This window comes from Pleurodeles waltl, chromosome 3_1 (assembly GCF_031143425.1).
Source record: "Pleurodeles waltl isolate 20211129_DDA chromosome 3_1, aPleWal1.hap1.20221129, whole genome shotgun sequence".
Taxonomy (NCBI): Eukaryota; Metazoa; Chordata; class Amphibia; order Caudata; family Salamandridae; genus Pleurodeles; species Pleurodeles waltl.
In genome coordinates this window covers 1,783,564,749-1,783,583,404 of record NC_090440.1, presented here as the reverse complement: position 1 = coordinate 1,783,583,404, position 18,656 = coordinate 1,783,564,749, and the positions used below count along the sequence as shown (strand labels likewise).

Here is an 18,656-nt window from a genome sequence, read left to right as displayed (position 1 = left end):
AATGCATGTGGCACAACTGAAATAGTGAAAGCATATAAAATTAATTATGTTAACTGTACTATCAAACATCATTCTAATTGTGGTTCTAAAAATGTGGTGTATTGTATTGAATGCTCATGTACATTATTTTGCATTGGAAAAACTACCCAGGAGGTAAGGAAACGTATTACACAACATCAGTTGCGCATTTGATGCAAAGTACAGACTGCTCCCCTTGTTGAACACTATTTGAAAATGTCTCATGCACCAAATGCAATGAAATGGTTTGCGTTAGAAGTTGTGAAATGCCCTAAGTGCAGACATCATGTGGATCGCCTGCTTATAATGCACGAAAATAGATGGATTTGGATGGCCAATACTGTGAAGGAAGGATTACATCAACAAGTGGAATGGCAGGTGTTGGCAACCTTGTAGTGTTTGAATGGTATCTTGATAGGATTTGATTGTAGGGATGTGCTTCTTCCTTGGTTGGATACCTTTTGGCTGTGGGGTTATGAGAGTGGCATAGGTTGTGTGTGGTAACTCTGGCTTTACTTACTGGTAGTTTGCTTTCTTGAGTGAGATCCAGTATGTGTGTGCTCCAGGGATGTGATCCTTTATGAGGCCCCATACAAAGGTCTTAGTATTAGGACCTAGACTATTTGACCACTGAGATAGGTATGACTGCATAGCTGTTTGTAATAGGATCCACATCTACTTTGATATTTAAGAGTCCTCTGGCTGATACAGGTTTGATTTGTATATCATATTGTTGGCTATTTATTGTATGGAATGTTTTGGACCGATTAGGAATTTGTTAGATGGGCAAACCCGATTAGCTCTGATGAAAGATGCTCAGTTCCAAGATGGCCGCCACCGTTTTATGGACCGGTCGTGTGATATTTAAGGGGAAAGAGATGATAACACAGCACAAATGTTCTCCTTTTTTTTTTATTCAAGCTTCAAGTACACAACACCTCCAGCAGAGCTCCTTCCTTAAGCTCCCTTTCTCCTCTTCTTCTCCAGTCTCCAATATTCCATATCTGACCTCATAGAACCTGAACATTCCACCCCACTCCCTGATTCACAAGACATCTTCACACATCTTTCCCCTTATAATGTTGAATAATAATATAAATAATAAAAATAAAAAAAGTTATACTTTAATACTATACACTTATACCCTATTATATGAATCACAAAATGGGACAGCATCAACATTTAACACCTATACCATATTATATGAATCACAAAATGGAAATGCATCAATATTGAACTTTACACACATTCCCTAAACTCCACACCGACCCATTTTCAAGGATCACTACATTATGTTTGATTTCTTTTACTTTATGAGGAGTTGAATACTTACTTTCCCCTTTTTGGACGATATTCCCCTTCTTTACGATGACCCAATCCCCCACACATATGTGGCATTGTTTGGCTCCCATTCTCCTATTATAATACATAGCAGCTTCTCTTTGTTTCCCTTCAACTTTCTTCCTCACAAGCTCATGATCCACCATCACCCTTCCTTTCTCCCTTAGCCGCCCAGGACACTCTTTCACTCCAGGCTCCCTACCTTTCAAGGACACAAACGGTGATACTCCTGTTACTGAATGAGGGGTCGTCCTGTGCGGCGATATCATTTTTTTTAATTTGCGCATCCACGGAAGATGATTGGCTAGCGACAACTGAATATTCTCCATTACAATGCGATTCACTCTCTCGACTAAGCCATTAGCTTGCGGACGGAACAAGGCGACCCTTTCATGAGTTATTCCCACCCTAGCCAAGCAGTCAGTCATTTCCCTAGAGACAAATTGCACACAGTTATCCGACACAATCGTCTTAGGAATACCTTCCTCAACAAAAGCTTCCTCAAAAAAATCAATAACATTTGACGTAGTCACCTGAGACGATTAATCCGCTCCTGCGCACACTGTTCCCTCGTCGCCAGTATAAAGATGATAACACAGCACAAATGTTCTCCTTTTTCTTTATTCAAGCTTCAAGTACACGACACCTCCAGCAGAGATCCTTCCTTAAGCTCCCTTTCTCCTCTTCTTCTCCAGTCTCCAACATTCCATATCTGATCCCATAGAACCTGAACATTCCACCCCACTCCCTGATTCACAAGGCATCTTCACACACCTTCCAAGCATTGGGTTAGGAGGAACAATTTGGCCACCGAGGTAGTTATGACTGTGTACCTATGTTTAATAAGATCTGGATCCACTTTGATGTTTGAATGCATCACATTGTTGCCCATTTTTGTATGGAATGTTAGGACTGATCAGGAATTCTATAGGTTTGATGAAAGATATTCTGTTCCAAGATGGCTGCCGCAGTTGTGTGGGTAGGTTGAGTGATTTCTAAAATGGCCCTTTTGTTTGTGCGCCTGAGCTTTATGATTGATTTGCGCCCGGTGGGAGTTTATGTATCTGTGGAGAAGTAAGTGATATTTGTGGTTAATAGATTTATGTTCCATACCAACTTGAAGTTGAGTGTGTTTGTGGGAATCTGGTTAATGGATTGGCGTTTATTTTGTCTTCATGTAGATGACATCGTCCTTTCTTTACACTGGAGTAACTGACTACGGTAAGCAAGATCCTGTGGAAGTCCTGCTACTGTAGATTGGATGCTAGAACTTTACTCTTGACTTGGTATGTTTTTTGTTTAGTTGACTGTGCCGGAAGAAAGGGATTAAGCAGTGCTGTTCTAGGAAGTTGATGTTGAAGCAAGTATTAATATGCTGTGTTGCTTTATTTTTGGAATTGTTTTCGGGTATTAGTTGGTTCACTTTGTGTGGCAGTAGTTAACTTTTGTCAGTTGTTTGAGGAGCACTGGTGGGTGATTTTATTGTATGTATGTGTATGTATGTTTGTATATATATATATATATATATACACATATATATATATATATATATATATACACATATATATGTATATACACTTTTTGGTGTAAATTTGGTGTTGCCTGTTATAAAAATGTGGAAAAATGCATGTCTTACACTGAGGTTTATGTACGTGTTTTTTGGGGGTGTCTTGTAAATGGGTGATTCACTTGCATGTACAGCGTGGTTTGGTTTTCGCTGCCTTTTAGTGTTGAATAGCGTTTTATCAATGTGGGTTATTTGTTGTGTTGTACAGCAACAATTATTGTGATTTAATCCACTTTGACACATTGTCCCGAGGATGGTCTCATGGATGGTTTGAGCCTTGGGAGACTGAAACGTCGACTCTCCATGATCCAATTCTTCGCATAAGCTGCTGGAGTCCATTAGGAGTGATTTCTGATTCTTTGAAAGACTACATATAGGACTTAAACCTTTTGTGGTTGGAGAATTAGGAGGGTTGGTGCTCTCCTTCTGTCCCTTGGATGTAAATGGATTGTGGACTTGAGGGGTCACCAGTGCATTTGCATAAAAACTACAAATTCTCTTTGTTGCTTTGCTATATTGCTGAATATATTATTAGTGAATGTAAAAAAAATATATTCATTTTTCCAGAAAGGAAATACACGCTGTTTTAAGATTTATTCATTTATGGAATTTGATCTATGGTTAATTACAACCTTAATAGTATTTAATATTGCTGAAATATTTGTATGTAAATTATTCCTCCATGAGCATTGTGTGCTTTACACTTTCTAAAAGTGGCATTTTCAAACTTACAATTCAAAAAACAACTTCACCAAAAGATATATTTTTAAATTGTGAGTTTGGGGACCCCAAACTCCAGATCTCTAACTGCTCCCAAAGAAAAATTACACTGAAAAGATATTTCAAGGCAATCCCCATGTTACCCTATAGGAGAGATAGGCCTTGCAATAGTGAAAAATTAGCAGTATTTCACTATCAGGACATGTAAAACACTCCATTACATGCCCTACCTTTTAAATACCCTGTACCCTAGCATGGGGCTATCTTGGCCCTACCTTAGGGTTAACTTACAGGTAATAAAAGGGATGGCTTGGGCCTGGCAAGCAGGTACGCTTGCCAGGACGACATGGTAGTGTAAAACTGCTCACACAGGCACTCCAATGGCAGGCCTGAGGCATGTTTGCAGGGCTACTCATGTGGGTGGCACAATCAGTGCTGCAGGCCCTCTAATAGCATTTGATTTACAGTTCCTCAGCAAACCAGGTGTACTATAGTAAAAACTCACCAGTAAATCAAATATGCTGATCATTGATAAACTAATCAACAATACATTTTGGACAGAGAGCATATACACTTTACCACTGGTTAGCAGTGGTAAAGTACGCACAGTCCTACAGCCAGAACAAAATAGGAGGAAGAAGGTAAAACGTTCAGGGATAACCCTGCAAAAAGGGCCAGGTCCAACAAAGCATATTACGTTTTGGCCAATGTAACTGCTCCAACCATGCCTCAATATTAAATGTGTATCTGATCACAAGTCTATTTTTTCAGACATGAAAAGCTATGTCACGCCTAATGAAGTGCCCCTGAATTGCGTGAAATGCTCAGAGAGGATGTGGTTGGCATACCACTTGATGTGTAAGCAGCTAGAGTGTGAGCCGGGCCCGGGCTGAGGAGAGGTGACTGGTTGCCTTGGATACCAAGCCATCTCAGCAGGGGCGCAGCTTGTTTATTTCAGTGCCTACAACTTCTGCCTAGTTGATTACAAAATAACACAAAGGGGTGCCTCCATTTCCTTGTCTCATGTGATCCATTAGGCTGCCAAGAAACCCTGGCCCCGATTGTAGAAAGATTCAGTGTTATTGCAGCAGACTACACCTCGGCAGCTAATGTGGCATGCACTATTTTGGATAATTATAATGCTTGATTACCAATGGTGCCTTTGTGTGTCTGGGTTTGCGCTATCTCCAGGGATGTCAGTCTAATCACACATACCATCCTGCTGAAGCTGCTGTCAAGAGGTTCAGGTCAAAGCACGGGCATATGATTGTCCTGGGCAAAGACAGAAGGGAGGCATGAGATGTGGTCCGACCCACCTTGTTCGAGACTGCCCATGCCAATCTCACCTACGGGGTTTGACCCAAATAAAAGTGAGCATGCGTTGCACTTGCCAGCTCTTTCTGAACTAAATATGAGCGCCACCTCAGAGCAAGATGGTACCCAAATCTTTTAAAAACCATTTGACATTATCTTGTATTTTCTAAAAATATTAGCATTTTCCACATGATGGTTTTTTCTGTAGTATTTTCATGAAACATAACTCTTGCGCAGTATATGCTATGAGCTGAGTCAGCTCCATGTGTCTGGATAATTTAAAGGTTATGTTTTTATACTTAATATGGGCATGATTAGGAGCTGTGTGGCTGAGGCTGAAGGCATTAAGAGTTTCTGACAGTGCCAGTTTGGTGGGTAAAATATAGGTGTTCAGGCCAAGCCCTGACCTCTCTGCAGTGCTCATCCAACCCTTGACCTCTCTGCATAGCAAACAGAGCGATATTCAGATATGTAACAACTATAATTTATATTTTATATAAAAGTGTGTGAAGCTGTTGAAATATTGACAGCACAAACAGAAAATGGATTGTGTTTACAGGCAAGGAGAAAGAGAATGGGTGGGTATGTTGTGACAGGCCAAAACAAAGAAGTACATGCAGAGACAGTGATGAAGAGGAAGGAGATGATGTCAAATATGCAGAGGATTTCAGAAACATACAAAGAAAAACAGGGTCTAAGTAACTAACAGTGAAAGACTGTAGATGAAAGCATTGTGAATAGAACAGGAGTGATCAGACTGAGAAACTCCAAGACCACTTGTCCTTCCATAGATCGGAGTACAGAATTCACAGTCACATCAATCCAAGCTTGAAGCATTTTCAATTTGAATTATTCACAACAAAATCGTTATTACTCCTTTACCTGATGCTGTTAACAAGCAGGGGAAATGCCAATAAGTCTGGCTTCTTTTAGGTGTGTGCTATTTTTTTTTATACATTTAGAAACAAAATAGATAACTCACATAAAAGCACTCAAATAGTAGTTACTGGTTGCATTTACTTGTGAGAAAGTGTCACACCTTTGATAGTAGACTCTCATTCAGACGCAATGTGAAACCACAGAAATGTCACACATAAGCAATTTGAAAACTAAGGGTGGGCAAGCCACTGAAAGCTTGATCCAGTCTCAAGCCTAAAGCATGGCTCAGCTTGAGGTCATATTAGCACCTGGAGCCCATAATAAAAGTCAATCTTTCATGTAGCTTCTGTCTACATCCTTCCCTGGAGCCTGGATCTGGCGTTACGACCAGAGCTTTCCACTTTACAACTGGGGGACCAGGTTTGAGTCTCAGTGTCAGCACAACAACCGGCGATTTGGGGCAAATCACTTAATCTTCCCTCATCCCTATAAATAATGAATTGTGCGTGACCTTGTGTAATGTAACAGGTGCACACATAAAGTGCTACAATGCTAAGTTTGTGCTATATAAAAACTGCAGAAAATGCACAGAGGTAAAAACAAAGCCTAAACGTAAGGAAAGATATAAATTTACTAGCTAATTTTACAAAGTGAAACTAGAAAACCCGCATAAATTGTGGCTTCCATACTTAAATTGTCTTACCTAAGGTAAATATTATATTTCAACAAACTTTTTTCTTTTCTTTCTTTGACTATAATATTACTTTATAATAATCCTGGCCACTGTGTACATGACAATTGCCTTGCCTTCTTAGTTCACCAGTGGTTCATGCTTAAAAACTATTACTTTTATTAAGTGATTCTCATTACAGTGCTATAATGTGACGTTTTAATAGCAAAGCTTCCACGTGTTAAAGTATATTTTCCTAATTTTTAAGAGCCTTCATCATAATTTACGTGATGTTTGGCGTATCATTTATACAGCAAACATCTCGAGAGCTCAGCACATGCACTGGCTCCAAGATCCGAGACAGACCCTTGACTCGGCCCGCCCCGCCCTGGTAATTAGTTGTCTCGCCCACCTCTAGTGAAAATGTGGCAGCTATGGATGATGGTGGGGTCAATGGTAACTGGCAAGCACCATAGTAAACACTGCGTTGTCCTTGAAACCTGCGTACACTCTCCGTGCCTCTACTCCGGTGTGCAACGAAAAGCCTGACGGCTATGATGGAATTACCAAGCAGCAGTGGAGAAAAGTCCACACTCCACACCAGTCTTTAGAACGTAACACGGAAGTGATTTGTATTGCGTCATGACGCCGGTGACGCACCCTACCAGGCTACCCTTCTGCCTTACGCACCCCCGCCTCCGAAGCATCCGGGTCTTGCCGTCTCACTCTGTCACTATGGTCATGGCGGAGGGGACGGCAGTGCTGCGGAGGAACCGGCCCGGCACAACGGCTCAGGTACAGAAACGTGTAATAACTACGGAAGCAGGATCCGGTGGGCAGCAGCCACGTTAACGGCTGGGTAATGAAGACGGAAAGCTTCACAAGCCTATTTAGTTGCCTTTTCTGACTCGGAACAGGCCGGTGGTCTCAGGGGAGGGCAGAATTGGGGCCTCCTGTTTTGGAGACACTGATCACCAATGATTTGAGGTCAGTCTGTCACTGGTATCATACCAGGTAAATAAAGGACGGGGATACCACAGCTATCCTCGTCGAGGGCTCGCTGTATGTCCGCTGGGACCTTCTCTGAGAAAATCATCCCACCCGCAGTGTCCTGTCACAGCTGCTAATGGGAGCAGGCTTCGCAAACGTCGCCCACCCACGGTGTTCTCAGTACATTGTTGTACTCAGTTGTGGTTGCCATTCCAAAAGGTGATATCGGTGGGCTAGTGGTTATCTTTAGAGCCAGCCTACCAGAGTTGTAGTAAAAAGATTTGCGTTTCTAGGTAGAACTGTCACTTGTTCTTCATTAAACGTTGGGAACGTAGTGAGAGAAGCCCGATCTTGGTTGTATTGCGGAGAATTACACACTAGATTGAACATTCACCCGAGATCCACGGAAAGGATAAATCAGGGGTCCTAACTATGAAATCAGAAACCACTGCTGTATTGTGGTGGTGTGTTTGCGTTTTAAGCCGGATACTGTTGATTTTGTGGTGTCTTCTTTAGTGAAACTAAGGCGAAATGGTAATACTTTGACTGCTACATAAGGCACTTATCCAGTGTACTTTGGTGCACTGAGTAACGTATACATTCTCTTATTGGGGAACGTGCTACCCTTTTCTTTCGAAACATTTTTGAGTATTAAGTAGTTTTTCCCATGGTTAAGAGCGCCGAGGTTATGTCCGAATCACGAGTAGTGTTAAAATTCGATTAAACACGGCAGCAACTAACGAACAGGATGCGCAAAACTACCAGAATCCTTACTTTCTTCTTCTTGCTTGCCAGTCACAGGGATCTAGAAATCGCATGATTATACAACATATGTTTCCAAAATGCATTGATAAACGTGGGATCTATACAAAAAAAATTGTTGCATAATTTATGTTCCTTGTGCCTTGATTCTGCCTCACCCAGAGAGGCAAGTACTAAAACTCCAATGTACGAAAATCTAGACCAACGTCTTGATCATGTTTATGTGCTTACAGTTGTTACTGTGAATAAAATCACATTCATCTGCTCCCTGGCTTAAAAATTACACTATTACTGCTACTCATCCCGGCATTTCGGTCTTTTATGTAGGATTTCAGATAGGGAGTTTTCAGTGCTATTTCTTGGAACCATGTCGTTCTAGCTGAAATGAGAGTAAAATACATTGTAAAAGTCCTACAGAAAAGTAACCAGAGACCCAAGTGACTTGACAAAGGCTACTGTTTATTTTTTCCATTGGTGGTTACATGCATTTGTTGATGTGAATGAGTGTTGACATGTGTACCCCTTCCTGCCTCTTCCACTCTACTTAGATGTGGCTACCCTTACCATTTTCAAGATAATCTCACCCTTACCACTTTCATTTACATGTACTTCTACAATCCGACGCAAACCTGATAATGCTGGTGTCAGGGTAGGGGAAGTAAGCATGGATCGATGACTGGCATGGTAATTGATTCCTTGGGTAAACATGTTATATACATTCTTCTTGTCTCTTCCTCAACCCCAGGATCCTCATGTTGGTAGAAGCGAGTTCTGGGAAGGGACAAGTTACTAAGTCCATGTATGTAGGGATAAACGTGCGACTTAGACAGTGAACTAGGTAAGGTCCCCAAGAAGGACGGTTGGGCTGCTTCACCTTTATATTCTGCAGATGCAATCATCTGCAAAAAGAGGATTGTGTGTATTCCCTGCCATATGGTATTATGCCAAAGCTAACTCGCTCACAGTTAATTTGATAAAGGCATACCATGATCTGTGGTTACCTCGAACATAACGGCATTTGATGGTAAGCTATAGTAGGAATACGAACAGTCGGAATGTGGGAAGCTCCTTCGTACGATTTCATAAGCTATATTGCTCTCACCCATTATCTCCATTGTTTAGAATCTATACTAATAAAGACATATAACTAATATCTTAAAGCTTCCTTTTATGTCAGTGTGGAAAATTCGGATACCAGGATTTGAGGAAAGCTGATAAGTGTTAGAAATAGTACCAACCTGGACACCCAGTACCTCGAATTGGGACAGGGCTCACCTTGTACTTGAGCTTTGGGTCGTAATCGATCCCCCCCCCCCCCCCCCCCCCCCCTCTATGCTTTTCATTGATTATTGCTGTGCCCCAGCCATTTCAAGGCGATTTACTGAAGGATATTGTGCACTAGGTAGCTGTCAGTGAACATAACGATAGTATGCTTTTCATGGCCTGGCTGCAAATTGTGGTACTTTTTATTTGATGGAGTTAATGGTGTCCAGCAGCTTGAAACTATGTCTAGGAACATAATTAGACTGTATTCTAAAAAAAATTACAGTTACGTGGGACTGCATCGTCCTATAGTTGGTATTTTAAACCTTATCAAGGGCACGCTTCCATTAACTATTTAGATACAATAGCAGATTCAGCTTTTAGGCATGCCTTTACTTGAGATATATATTAGGACTATTTGGGAAATGAGAAACGTTCGGGAATTGTAGCAAGCAGCACGAGTTATAGATCATGTAAGCTGCTCCTAGAACCTCCGTCCCACTTTTCATTTAACCACACTGCGTTTTATAGCACAATGCAAATCTCAATTGTTCCTGTTTATGTTTAGAGATGTATAGGCAGACGTTTTGTGGATACGTTTTACCAGTTATTGGCGCCTTGGTTAAATATTTAAATGTGTTCAGTGTTGAAAATTAATGTTGACCAGCTGAAGACTGTCTTGTACAATATCTATTTTTTTTATTTTCCTATCTGAATTAAGTTTTTATATGGTTTGTACAAACTGTAAATATCCTATTTATTGAATTTCTTAAATCTATGGCAGTGCTCCATGTTCTGGGTCCGTAGCAAGAGGGAAAACCCTGTTGGGTTGCTGTGTCCTCCCTCCTCTGATTTCTGCTCCACTTCGGTCAAGGGGAGTGGTAGTGTATTGTGTAGTCCCTATTGGAGTCAATCCAGAGGCATGTGAGAGGCAGATTGATGAACAACGAGGGCTCTTTCTCCATAAAAAACTCATTTGTTTCAAGTGGTCTTCCTTCATGACAAATATTTTGGGTAGTGTGCTTTACATTTGTGCAGGTGTTACAGAATTCGGTCTTATGTGTAGTATTATGCCATTAAATAACCAGTAGACATCAGGGATTTTTTTTCTGCCAATTTCTCGCAAGGGGAGCGACCCCCTAAGCAATGGTCGCTCCCCTGGGGGCAGTTTTATTTTAAGCCATTTCTGCCCCAGTTGGGGGCAAATTAGCCTATTTTAATTAGGCCGATCTAGGCATGAGAGATTTAAATGTATTTTTATTTTTTTCAGATAGGGAGCGACCCCTTAGGCAAGCCCATTATATCCCCACAAACAGTAGAGCCGAGCAGACATAACAGTATTTGGACAAAAAGAAAAAAGGGAGCACACTGCCTCACACTCAAGCAAAAAGTTAGCCCCAATGCATCATGGTAAATGCAGTCACTTCGTTTCGTGCTGAAAAAGTAATCAAAAGTCTTTCACCTAAGTAGGTGCAGCAAGTGCTGTGTATCTCTGGACACGTGTTTCTAGGTTTAGCCCGTCATCAGCAGAGAGCAGCCAAGTCTGTGGGGTTGCTTGAAATGCCGCCAAAAGTCTTCTCAGGTTTATGTACCACTCACCGGCGCACAGGTGCCTCTCCAGAGCTCGTCAGCTCGTTAGCTCAAGGGAGCAGTCATTGGACAAAAAGAAAAAAGGGAGCACACTGCCTCACACTCAAGCAAAAAGTTAGCCCCAATGCATCATGGTAAATGCAGACATAACAGTATATTGCTTTTCAAAATCTGCCATAGCTGGAAAAAGTTAAAGAAGAAAACGTGGACAGAAATGGCTCTTTTTTTTTTTTTTCTTTCACCCCAATTTCAATATATTTTTATTTTAGCTGTTACTTTCCGTAGGAAACCCCTGAAGGATCTACACAAATGAGTCCTTGCTGAATATAGAATTTTGTCTACTTTTCAGAAATGTTTAGCTGTCCAGGATCCAGCATTGGTTTCACACCCATTTCTGTCACTAACTGGAAGGAGGCTGAAAGCACAAAAAGTAGTAAAAAATCGTGTATGTCCCAGAAAAAACGCCAAAATTGTGTTGAGAAATGTGGTTTTGTGATTCAAGTCTGCCTGTTCCTGAAAGCTGGGAAGATAGTGATTTTAGCATCGCAAACACTTTGTTGATGCCATTTTCAGGGAAAAAACACACGCTTTCTTCTGCAGACCCTTTTGTCCCATGTTTCTGATAAAAACGAAATTTTAGCTGTATTTTGGTTAATTTCTTGGTCTCCTCCAGGGGAACCCGCAAACTCTGGGTACCACCTAGAATCCTTAGGATGTTGGGGGGAAAAAAAAGGATGCAAATTTGGCGTGGGTAGCTTATGTGGAAAAAGTTATGGGGGCCTAAGCGTGAACTACCCTAAATAACCAAAAAAGGCTTGGCACAGGAGGGAGAAAGGGCCTGTCAGTGAAGGGGTTAAGATGAATGACTAGTGTCCACTGCTGGAAGTTCTAAACTGACTTTATTAGGCATCAGCAAATCAGTGCATTAGTATACCAAGTGAAAGATGTTAAATGATTCTATGATTAGTTTCATACCTGTGGTAAATGATGGCAACTTTAAGCATGTTTTGTGTGCCCATCAGAATCATTAAAATTTATGTTTACTAATTTTGTTCTGATTGAATACAAAATCATAGAAATAAAAACTGTATGATGCTGTATTAGGGAAATATTCCATGTGGTCATTCTCAGACAGGACAATTGACAAAGTATTCTATTCCCAGAATGCACAGGTAGTAGGTGTGGATCTGCACATTTTTGATTTAATTACACCAGGTTTTATTCAGTAACCCCAACCCAAGAGTAATTAATAACTGTCTTTATCTGACAAACCTACGTTTAAAGTAGCACTGATATGGGTTGGCCTCATGCTGAATTTATTCCAAAGCACTACCACATTAAAAATTCACACACATCCTGCGCTTTGTTTTATGGGTTGAAATCCTTGTTAAGGGACTGGGGGCAGTTGTGAATATACTAAGCATGGACCGTGTCCATTTTCAGTCGGTGGATTAAAGGTTGGTAGTTCAGTTTGTGGACAAGTCACATGCACATCTATAACGATATGCTTAAATGTGCCTGTCGTCACTGCTGTGTTTCCGATCCTACCCTCTTCGGCGACACATGTCCTTCAAAGTAAAGTGCACCAGTCTAGGGAGATTCAGGCTCTAGGGCAGTGACCTTGTCTTTCCTTCTTTGCTGCCTCTCACCATTTTTCATGTGGTGGCAGGCCCCCGTTGGCCAGCTTCGTTCTTCATGCTATCTTCTGCTCAAATTTACTGTAAAGGCCAACTGAACTCCACATTGGTGCAGTCATGTTTAGCAGTAACCACACACCATAATTACTTTATTATATAAGCGCTTCCAGAGCCACCTGGACCAGCCGTACATAATCTCCACTCTCATATGTTCAGGGTGGTCTGCTGATTTTGTTAACATTTATTTTTTGCTAGATGTCTTTTTACAGGGAGTGCAGAATTATTAGGCAAGTTGTATTTTTGAGGATTAATTTTATTATTGAACAACAACCATGTTTTCAATGAACCCAAAAAACTCATTAATATCAAAGCTGAATATTTTTGGAAGTAGTTTTTAGTTTGTTTTTAGTTTTAGCTATGTTAGGGGGATATCTGTGTGTGCAGGTGACTATTACTGTGCATAATTATTAGGCAACTTAACAAAAAACAAATATATACCCATTTCAATTATTTATTATTACCAGTGAAACCAATATAACATCTCAACATTCACAAATATACATTTCTGACATTCAAAAACAAAAACAAATCAGTGACCAATATAGCCACCTTTCTTTGCAAGGATACTCAAAAGCCTGCCATCCATGGATTCTGTCAGTGTTTTGATCTGTTCACCATCAACATTGCGTGCAGCAGCAACCACAGCCTCCCAGACACTGTTCAGAGAGGTGTACTGTTTTCCCTCCTTGTAAATCTCACATTTGATGATGGACCACAGGTTCTCAATGGGGTTCAGATCAGGTGAACAAGGAGGCCATGTCATTAGATTTCCTTCTTTTATACCCTTTCTTGCCAGCCACGCTGTGGAGTACTTGGACGCGTGTGATGGAGCATTGCCCTGCATGAAAATCATGTTTTTCTTGAAGGATGCAGGCTTCTTCCTGTACCACTGCTTGAAGAAGGTGTCTTCCAGGAACTGGCAGTAGGACTGGGAGTTGAGCTTGACTCCATCCTCAACCCGAAAAGGCCCCACAAGCTCCTCTTTGATGATACCAGCCCAAACCAGTACTCCACCTCCACCTTGCTGGCGTCTAGTCGGACTGGAGCTCTCTGCCCTTTACCAATCCAGCCACGGGCCCATCCATCTGGCCCATCAAGACTCACTCTCATTTCATCAGTCCATAAAACCTTAGAAAAATCAGTCTTGAGATATTTCTTGGCCCAGTCTTGACGTTTCAGCTTGTGTGTCTTGTTCAGTGGTGGTCGTCTTTCAGCCTTTCTTACCTTGGCCATGTCTCTGAGTATTGCACGCCTTGTGCTTTTGGGCACTCCAGTGATGTTGCAGCTCTGAAATATGGCCAAACTGGTGGCAAGTGGCATCGTGGCAGCTGCACGCTTGACTTTTCTCAGTTCATGGGCAGTTATTTTGCGCCTTGGTTTTTCCACACGCTTCTTGCGACCCTGTTGACTATTTTGAATGAAACGCTTGATTGTTCGATGATCACGCTTCAGAAGCTTTGCAATTTTAAGAGTGCTGCATCCCTCTGCAAGATATCTCACTATTTTTGACTTTTCTGAGCCTGTCAACTCCTTCTTTTGACCCATTTTGCCAAAGGAAAGGAAGTTGCCTAATAATTATGCACACCTGATATAGGGTGTTGATGTCATTAGACCACACCCCTTCTCATTACAGAGATGCACATCACCTAATATGCTTAATTGGTAGTAGGCTTTCGAGCCTATACAGCTTGGAGTAAGACAACATGCATAAAGAGGATGATGTGGTCAAAATACTAATTTGCCTAATAATTCTGCACTCCCTGTATTGAAAATGTTTGTAGATCAGAGAAAAGTGCACAATATAACATACAACAACCAAAGCATGGCAATGCATCACCCTCTTGGCAGTTACTGTTAGGAGGCAAACTGACACTAAAAACTAACTACGACCAGCAGTATCCAAGCACATCAAAAGGAACAGGAGGGCGCATCCTGTGCAAAAGTCGTTCAACTGTCCTCTGGAAATGGGATACAAAAGTACAAACAAAGCAGTAAAGCTCCCTGAGGCACTTTTACTGTCACCCAAATACGAGGGCGCCCCAGGGCTGAGTAGTATGAGAGGATCGGGGAGCCCAGGGCCAAAGGCAAAGGGAGGATCATGCAGGGTGCGAGGGATGGATGAGGCCGCAGCTGTGTGGCCTAGGATGTCTTAAAAGTGGCCATTTAGGTAAAAAGTTACAGAGCTTTGAGCCTGGGAGGTGTGAAGCAGGAGTGCTGCAAGTGGCTGAAATAGTCGAACAGTGGTTGCCAAATGCGGGCAAAGTTAGCATCTATGTGTGCTATCTTGTGGGATAGTAGTTCCATGGCAATAACATGCCACAGCTGCTGAAACCACTGGGCTGTGGAAGGGGCAGAGGGATTTTTCCAGTGGAGTGCTACCAACTGTCTAGCAGCACCTAGCATGTGGCTTTTAAGGTGCCAGTCAGTGCGAGTCATTGTTTCTAACTCCATTGGGCATATGCCAAGTACCACCATGGTATATGAGGAAAGGAGGGGGAAACCTACCTCGTCCATAATTTGGCCAAGGATTTTCTTCCGGTTACTTGTTATAAGGGAGCACCACGACCATATATGGAGAAAGTCTCCAGGGGCTGTACCTCACTGCCAACAGAGGTCAGAGGTGGCAGGATAGATTGCGCAAAAGTGGGTCAGTGTGAAATCCCACCTTGTCATCAGTTTGTATGCTGTCTCACGCTGTGGTTTGCTTCTATACGTTTTAAGGGATGTAATTCTGGGACATGCCTTCGGTAGTGTCTTTTTGCAACTAAGATTGGTATAGGTTAGTTGTAATCGGCGTTGAGTGTTAAAGTACCTGATGAGGGTGGGTACAAGTGTTAAGGCATGAGTCCATAAGATCATGGGGGTCATCTTCCCCTGTCTATAGAGCCTGGTAAAAGCTATAAAATGCCTGTCATTTCACTTGTTCGGTAGTATCCCATGTGGTGCCATGAACTCTGATTTTTGGCTAAATGGGCTCGGGCCTGTTAGTGGTGTAGCTTGCAGGTGAGGAGTGCACCATCCTTTTCTCCCCCTTCATTAAACAGTTGCTTCAGGGTGGGACGGGACCATTCAGCGTTATTTATCATATGAGTCCACAACTGGACCCACAGCAAGGCCAATTGCTGTTTCGTCCAAAGTTTTTGATCTTTGTGGTCGATCCCGTCTCCACGAGTCTGGCCTCCCCAGCGCATGCAATGGCTATGGTTGTTATTACCCCTCTGATGTTGGCTTTGAAACCATCCCTGATCGTGTGAGCTGAGGTCCCGGGGTAGGTCGTTTATCTCAGTTATCTGTGGTTCCCCTTTTGCGGATCTAAGTCTCTAAGCAGGTTGGGGGGAGGGGTGGGCAGTGTAGTCAGTCCTGCTTCAGGCCTCCACCACGATTCCAGACTTAATTCCAGATGGGCTTGATCTGAGATGGAGATGTCTGAAATGGAAACAGACTCTAGATTGTGAAGTATGGAGTGGGTGAGGAATAAATAATCAATGTTGGAGGTGTGGACATGTGAATAGAAAGAGTAGTCGCACAAGTCAGGATGTCTGTTACGCCATGTATCCACCAACCCCAAGTCAGTGAAGGCCTGTTTAAGTGCAGCAGAAATTGCCCCAGTCCCCTGAAACATTTGATCTCAGGGAACCAGATTAGATTAAAGTTTCTGCCCACCACTAGATCACCCTTTTTTGCCAGCTGATCCTGAAGTAGGGTTCTGAGGTGAATATCTTAGCCTCATTAGAAGCATAAATGTTGAGAAGGCTTGAGTGGTCGTGTGCCTCACTGAAAAGTCAAGTTCAGATATCGTCCGTCCCTGTTGCGCACCGTGTTCAGTACCTTAGTGCAGTAGCCAGCCTTGCACATAATTGCTATCCCTGCGATTTTATTGGAGGCATTTGCCCAGAAGCGTACTGGGTATTTCAGGTGAGACATGCAATGAGACTCCTCCCACAGGAGATGAGTCTTCTGAAGGAAGATAATATTGGGATCTTGCAGGAGAAGGTACTACTATATTTGTTGATGCTTGTTGGGTGAGTTTAAGCCCTGAGCATTCAGGGAAAGTAATTTGGTGTGTGGGATATTAGCCATAGTATGGGGCAGCAGGCATGCTAAATGTGTCACCCAGCAGGACGGTCTTACAGACTGCAAGCCCTTGGATTCTCATGCAAGAAGGCAATGAGCTGGTGTGGAAGTTGTGGCCCATCAGGTCTAAGGGGTGGGCACAGAGTAATGCCATGTTGATTGTGTTGGGGGAGCAGAAGCCATAAGCACCCAGCATGGGGTGGGCAGGTTTGGGTGGGTAGGGGGGTTTTCTCCCAGGAGCATAGCAGACCTAGAGGAATTAAGAAACCAGTAGAACAACATTCCACATCCACTCCAGACCCTGTGGCCTAGAAGTACCGCAGGCCAACATCGGTTTGGAGGCACCAAGTGAACAGGCAGATGCCCAGGACCACCTTCTGCTTCAGAGCCGCTTGTTAAAAGATCTGAAGGTCGTCGCCCGCTCCCCTCAGACATCCAGTGATGCAAGAACATCCACTGTTAAATGGGATCAAGTTTAAAGTTTGTATGAGACAGCTGTGGGTTGTAAAATGAGTCTGAGCAACACAGTAAAGGACCGGTGGCAGAAGGGGTGGGGAGGCCCTCTCCATGTTGCATATGTGCTGGATAATGGCCTATTTGGTTTCACAAGAGACTGCTGCTTTAAGATGTTTAGCATAGCACTGGGATTTCTCTATAGTCCAAATGAGGTGCAATGCTTCTCAAAAGGGAGATTCAGGGTGGTGTTGGGCTCTCTTTCCTCGCAATTGTTATGATTTTCAGTAGCTGTTTAGCCTCTGTCAAAGACCGAATAGTTTGGCACCTGCTTTCCGATGAAAAAATGATGGCAAATGGATGGCCCCATTGATGTCTGATGTTGAGTTCATGCTCCCTGAGGCCCTCAGGATGGCTTCTTTTTCAGTGAAAAAGTGTACCTGAGTTAGAATGTAATCCGTGTGCCTGGTGTGGATGCCACACTATGAGCTCCGTCCAACGAGGGAGGAGAAGCATCTGTATCTCTGTATGGAGCAACTCAACAGTGAAGGCCATTATATCAGTGCCCCCCCATACCCTTAGGTATCCCCCTAATCCGATTATTGTTTCTAATGCATCTATTTTCCAGGTCTTTCTGTTTCATCTGCAGTTCGATCTGTTGTGCTTCTCAGTCTTCTGATCATGCCCCAACTTTATGTTCCAGATCATCGACACAGCCTCCCACCTGTTTCACGTTGCGTCTAATGTCCTGAACCTAGGATTTGAAGTCTGTTTTAAGGGAGCTGATTTTGGATCGGAGTTCTTTTAGGAAGCGGACCATGCAGGCCTGGGTGATAGTTACAGGTGCAGAGTTCCCGGGCATTCCAGCAGGTTGAGAGTCAGAGGGATACGTGGTCCCTGGGGATGCTTCATGCCACAGTGAGGTAACCGGATTGTCTCTGAGTGTCCCTGTCGCTGTTTCCTTTGTGGACTTGCCGCATGGCATGGCAAGCAGTGATCAATGACCCCAGGGGCTGGTGTTACCCGATTCAGAGAGTGTGTATAGCGTGACAAACAGTGGCAGACCCTGGGACAACAAATGCAGAGTAGAATAATAGTCTTTGTGGGAGTGCTCTCCATTTGAGGACGGGCCCGTGCTGTGATGGAATTGGAGGTCTATTCTAACAGTGCCGGTCAGGGTCAGGTTCAAGGTGGAGGCATCACAAGTCTCTTAAGGGGTCTGAGTGGAGGACTGGACCTCAAATTAGCAGGATCGCTGCTCAAGAAGTTAAATCCAGGCAGAGTCCAAGAGCCATTGTTCCACTACAGCGTAGCTTAT

The 18,656-nt window shown here is 42.9% G+C and overlaps 1 protein-coding gene across 2 annotated transcripts in view; it reads left to right on the top strand.

Annotated features, from left to right (window-relative positions):
- Nucleotides 1-18,656, top strand: part of LOC138285629 (MOB-like protein phocein) — a 464,238-nt gene that overhangs the window by 307,334 nt on the left and 138,248 nt on the right. The window contains exon 1 of one of the 2 annotated variants that reach the window (XM_069225823.1): nt 7,137-7,304. The exons of the other annotated variant lie outside the window; for it this stretch is intronic. Coding sequence (XP_069081924.1) covers nt 7,152-7,304 — 153 coding nt within the window. The 5' untranslated portion in view covers nt 7,137-7,151. Of the gene's footprint in view, nt 1-7,136; nt 7,305-18,656 lie in introns of those variants that run through there. 2 annotated transcript variants of the gene reach the window in all.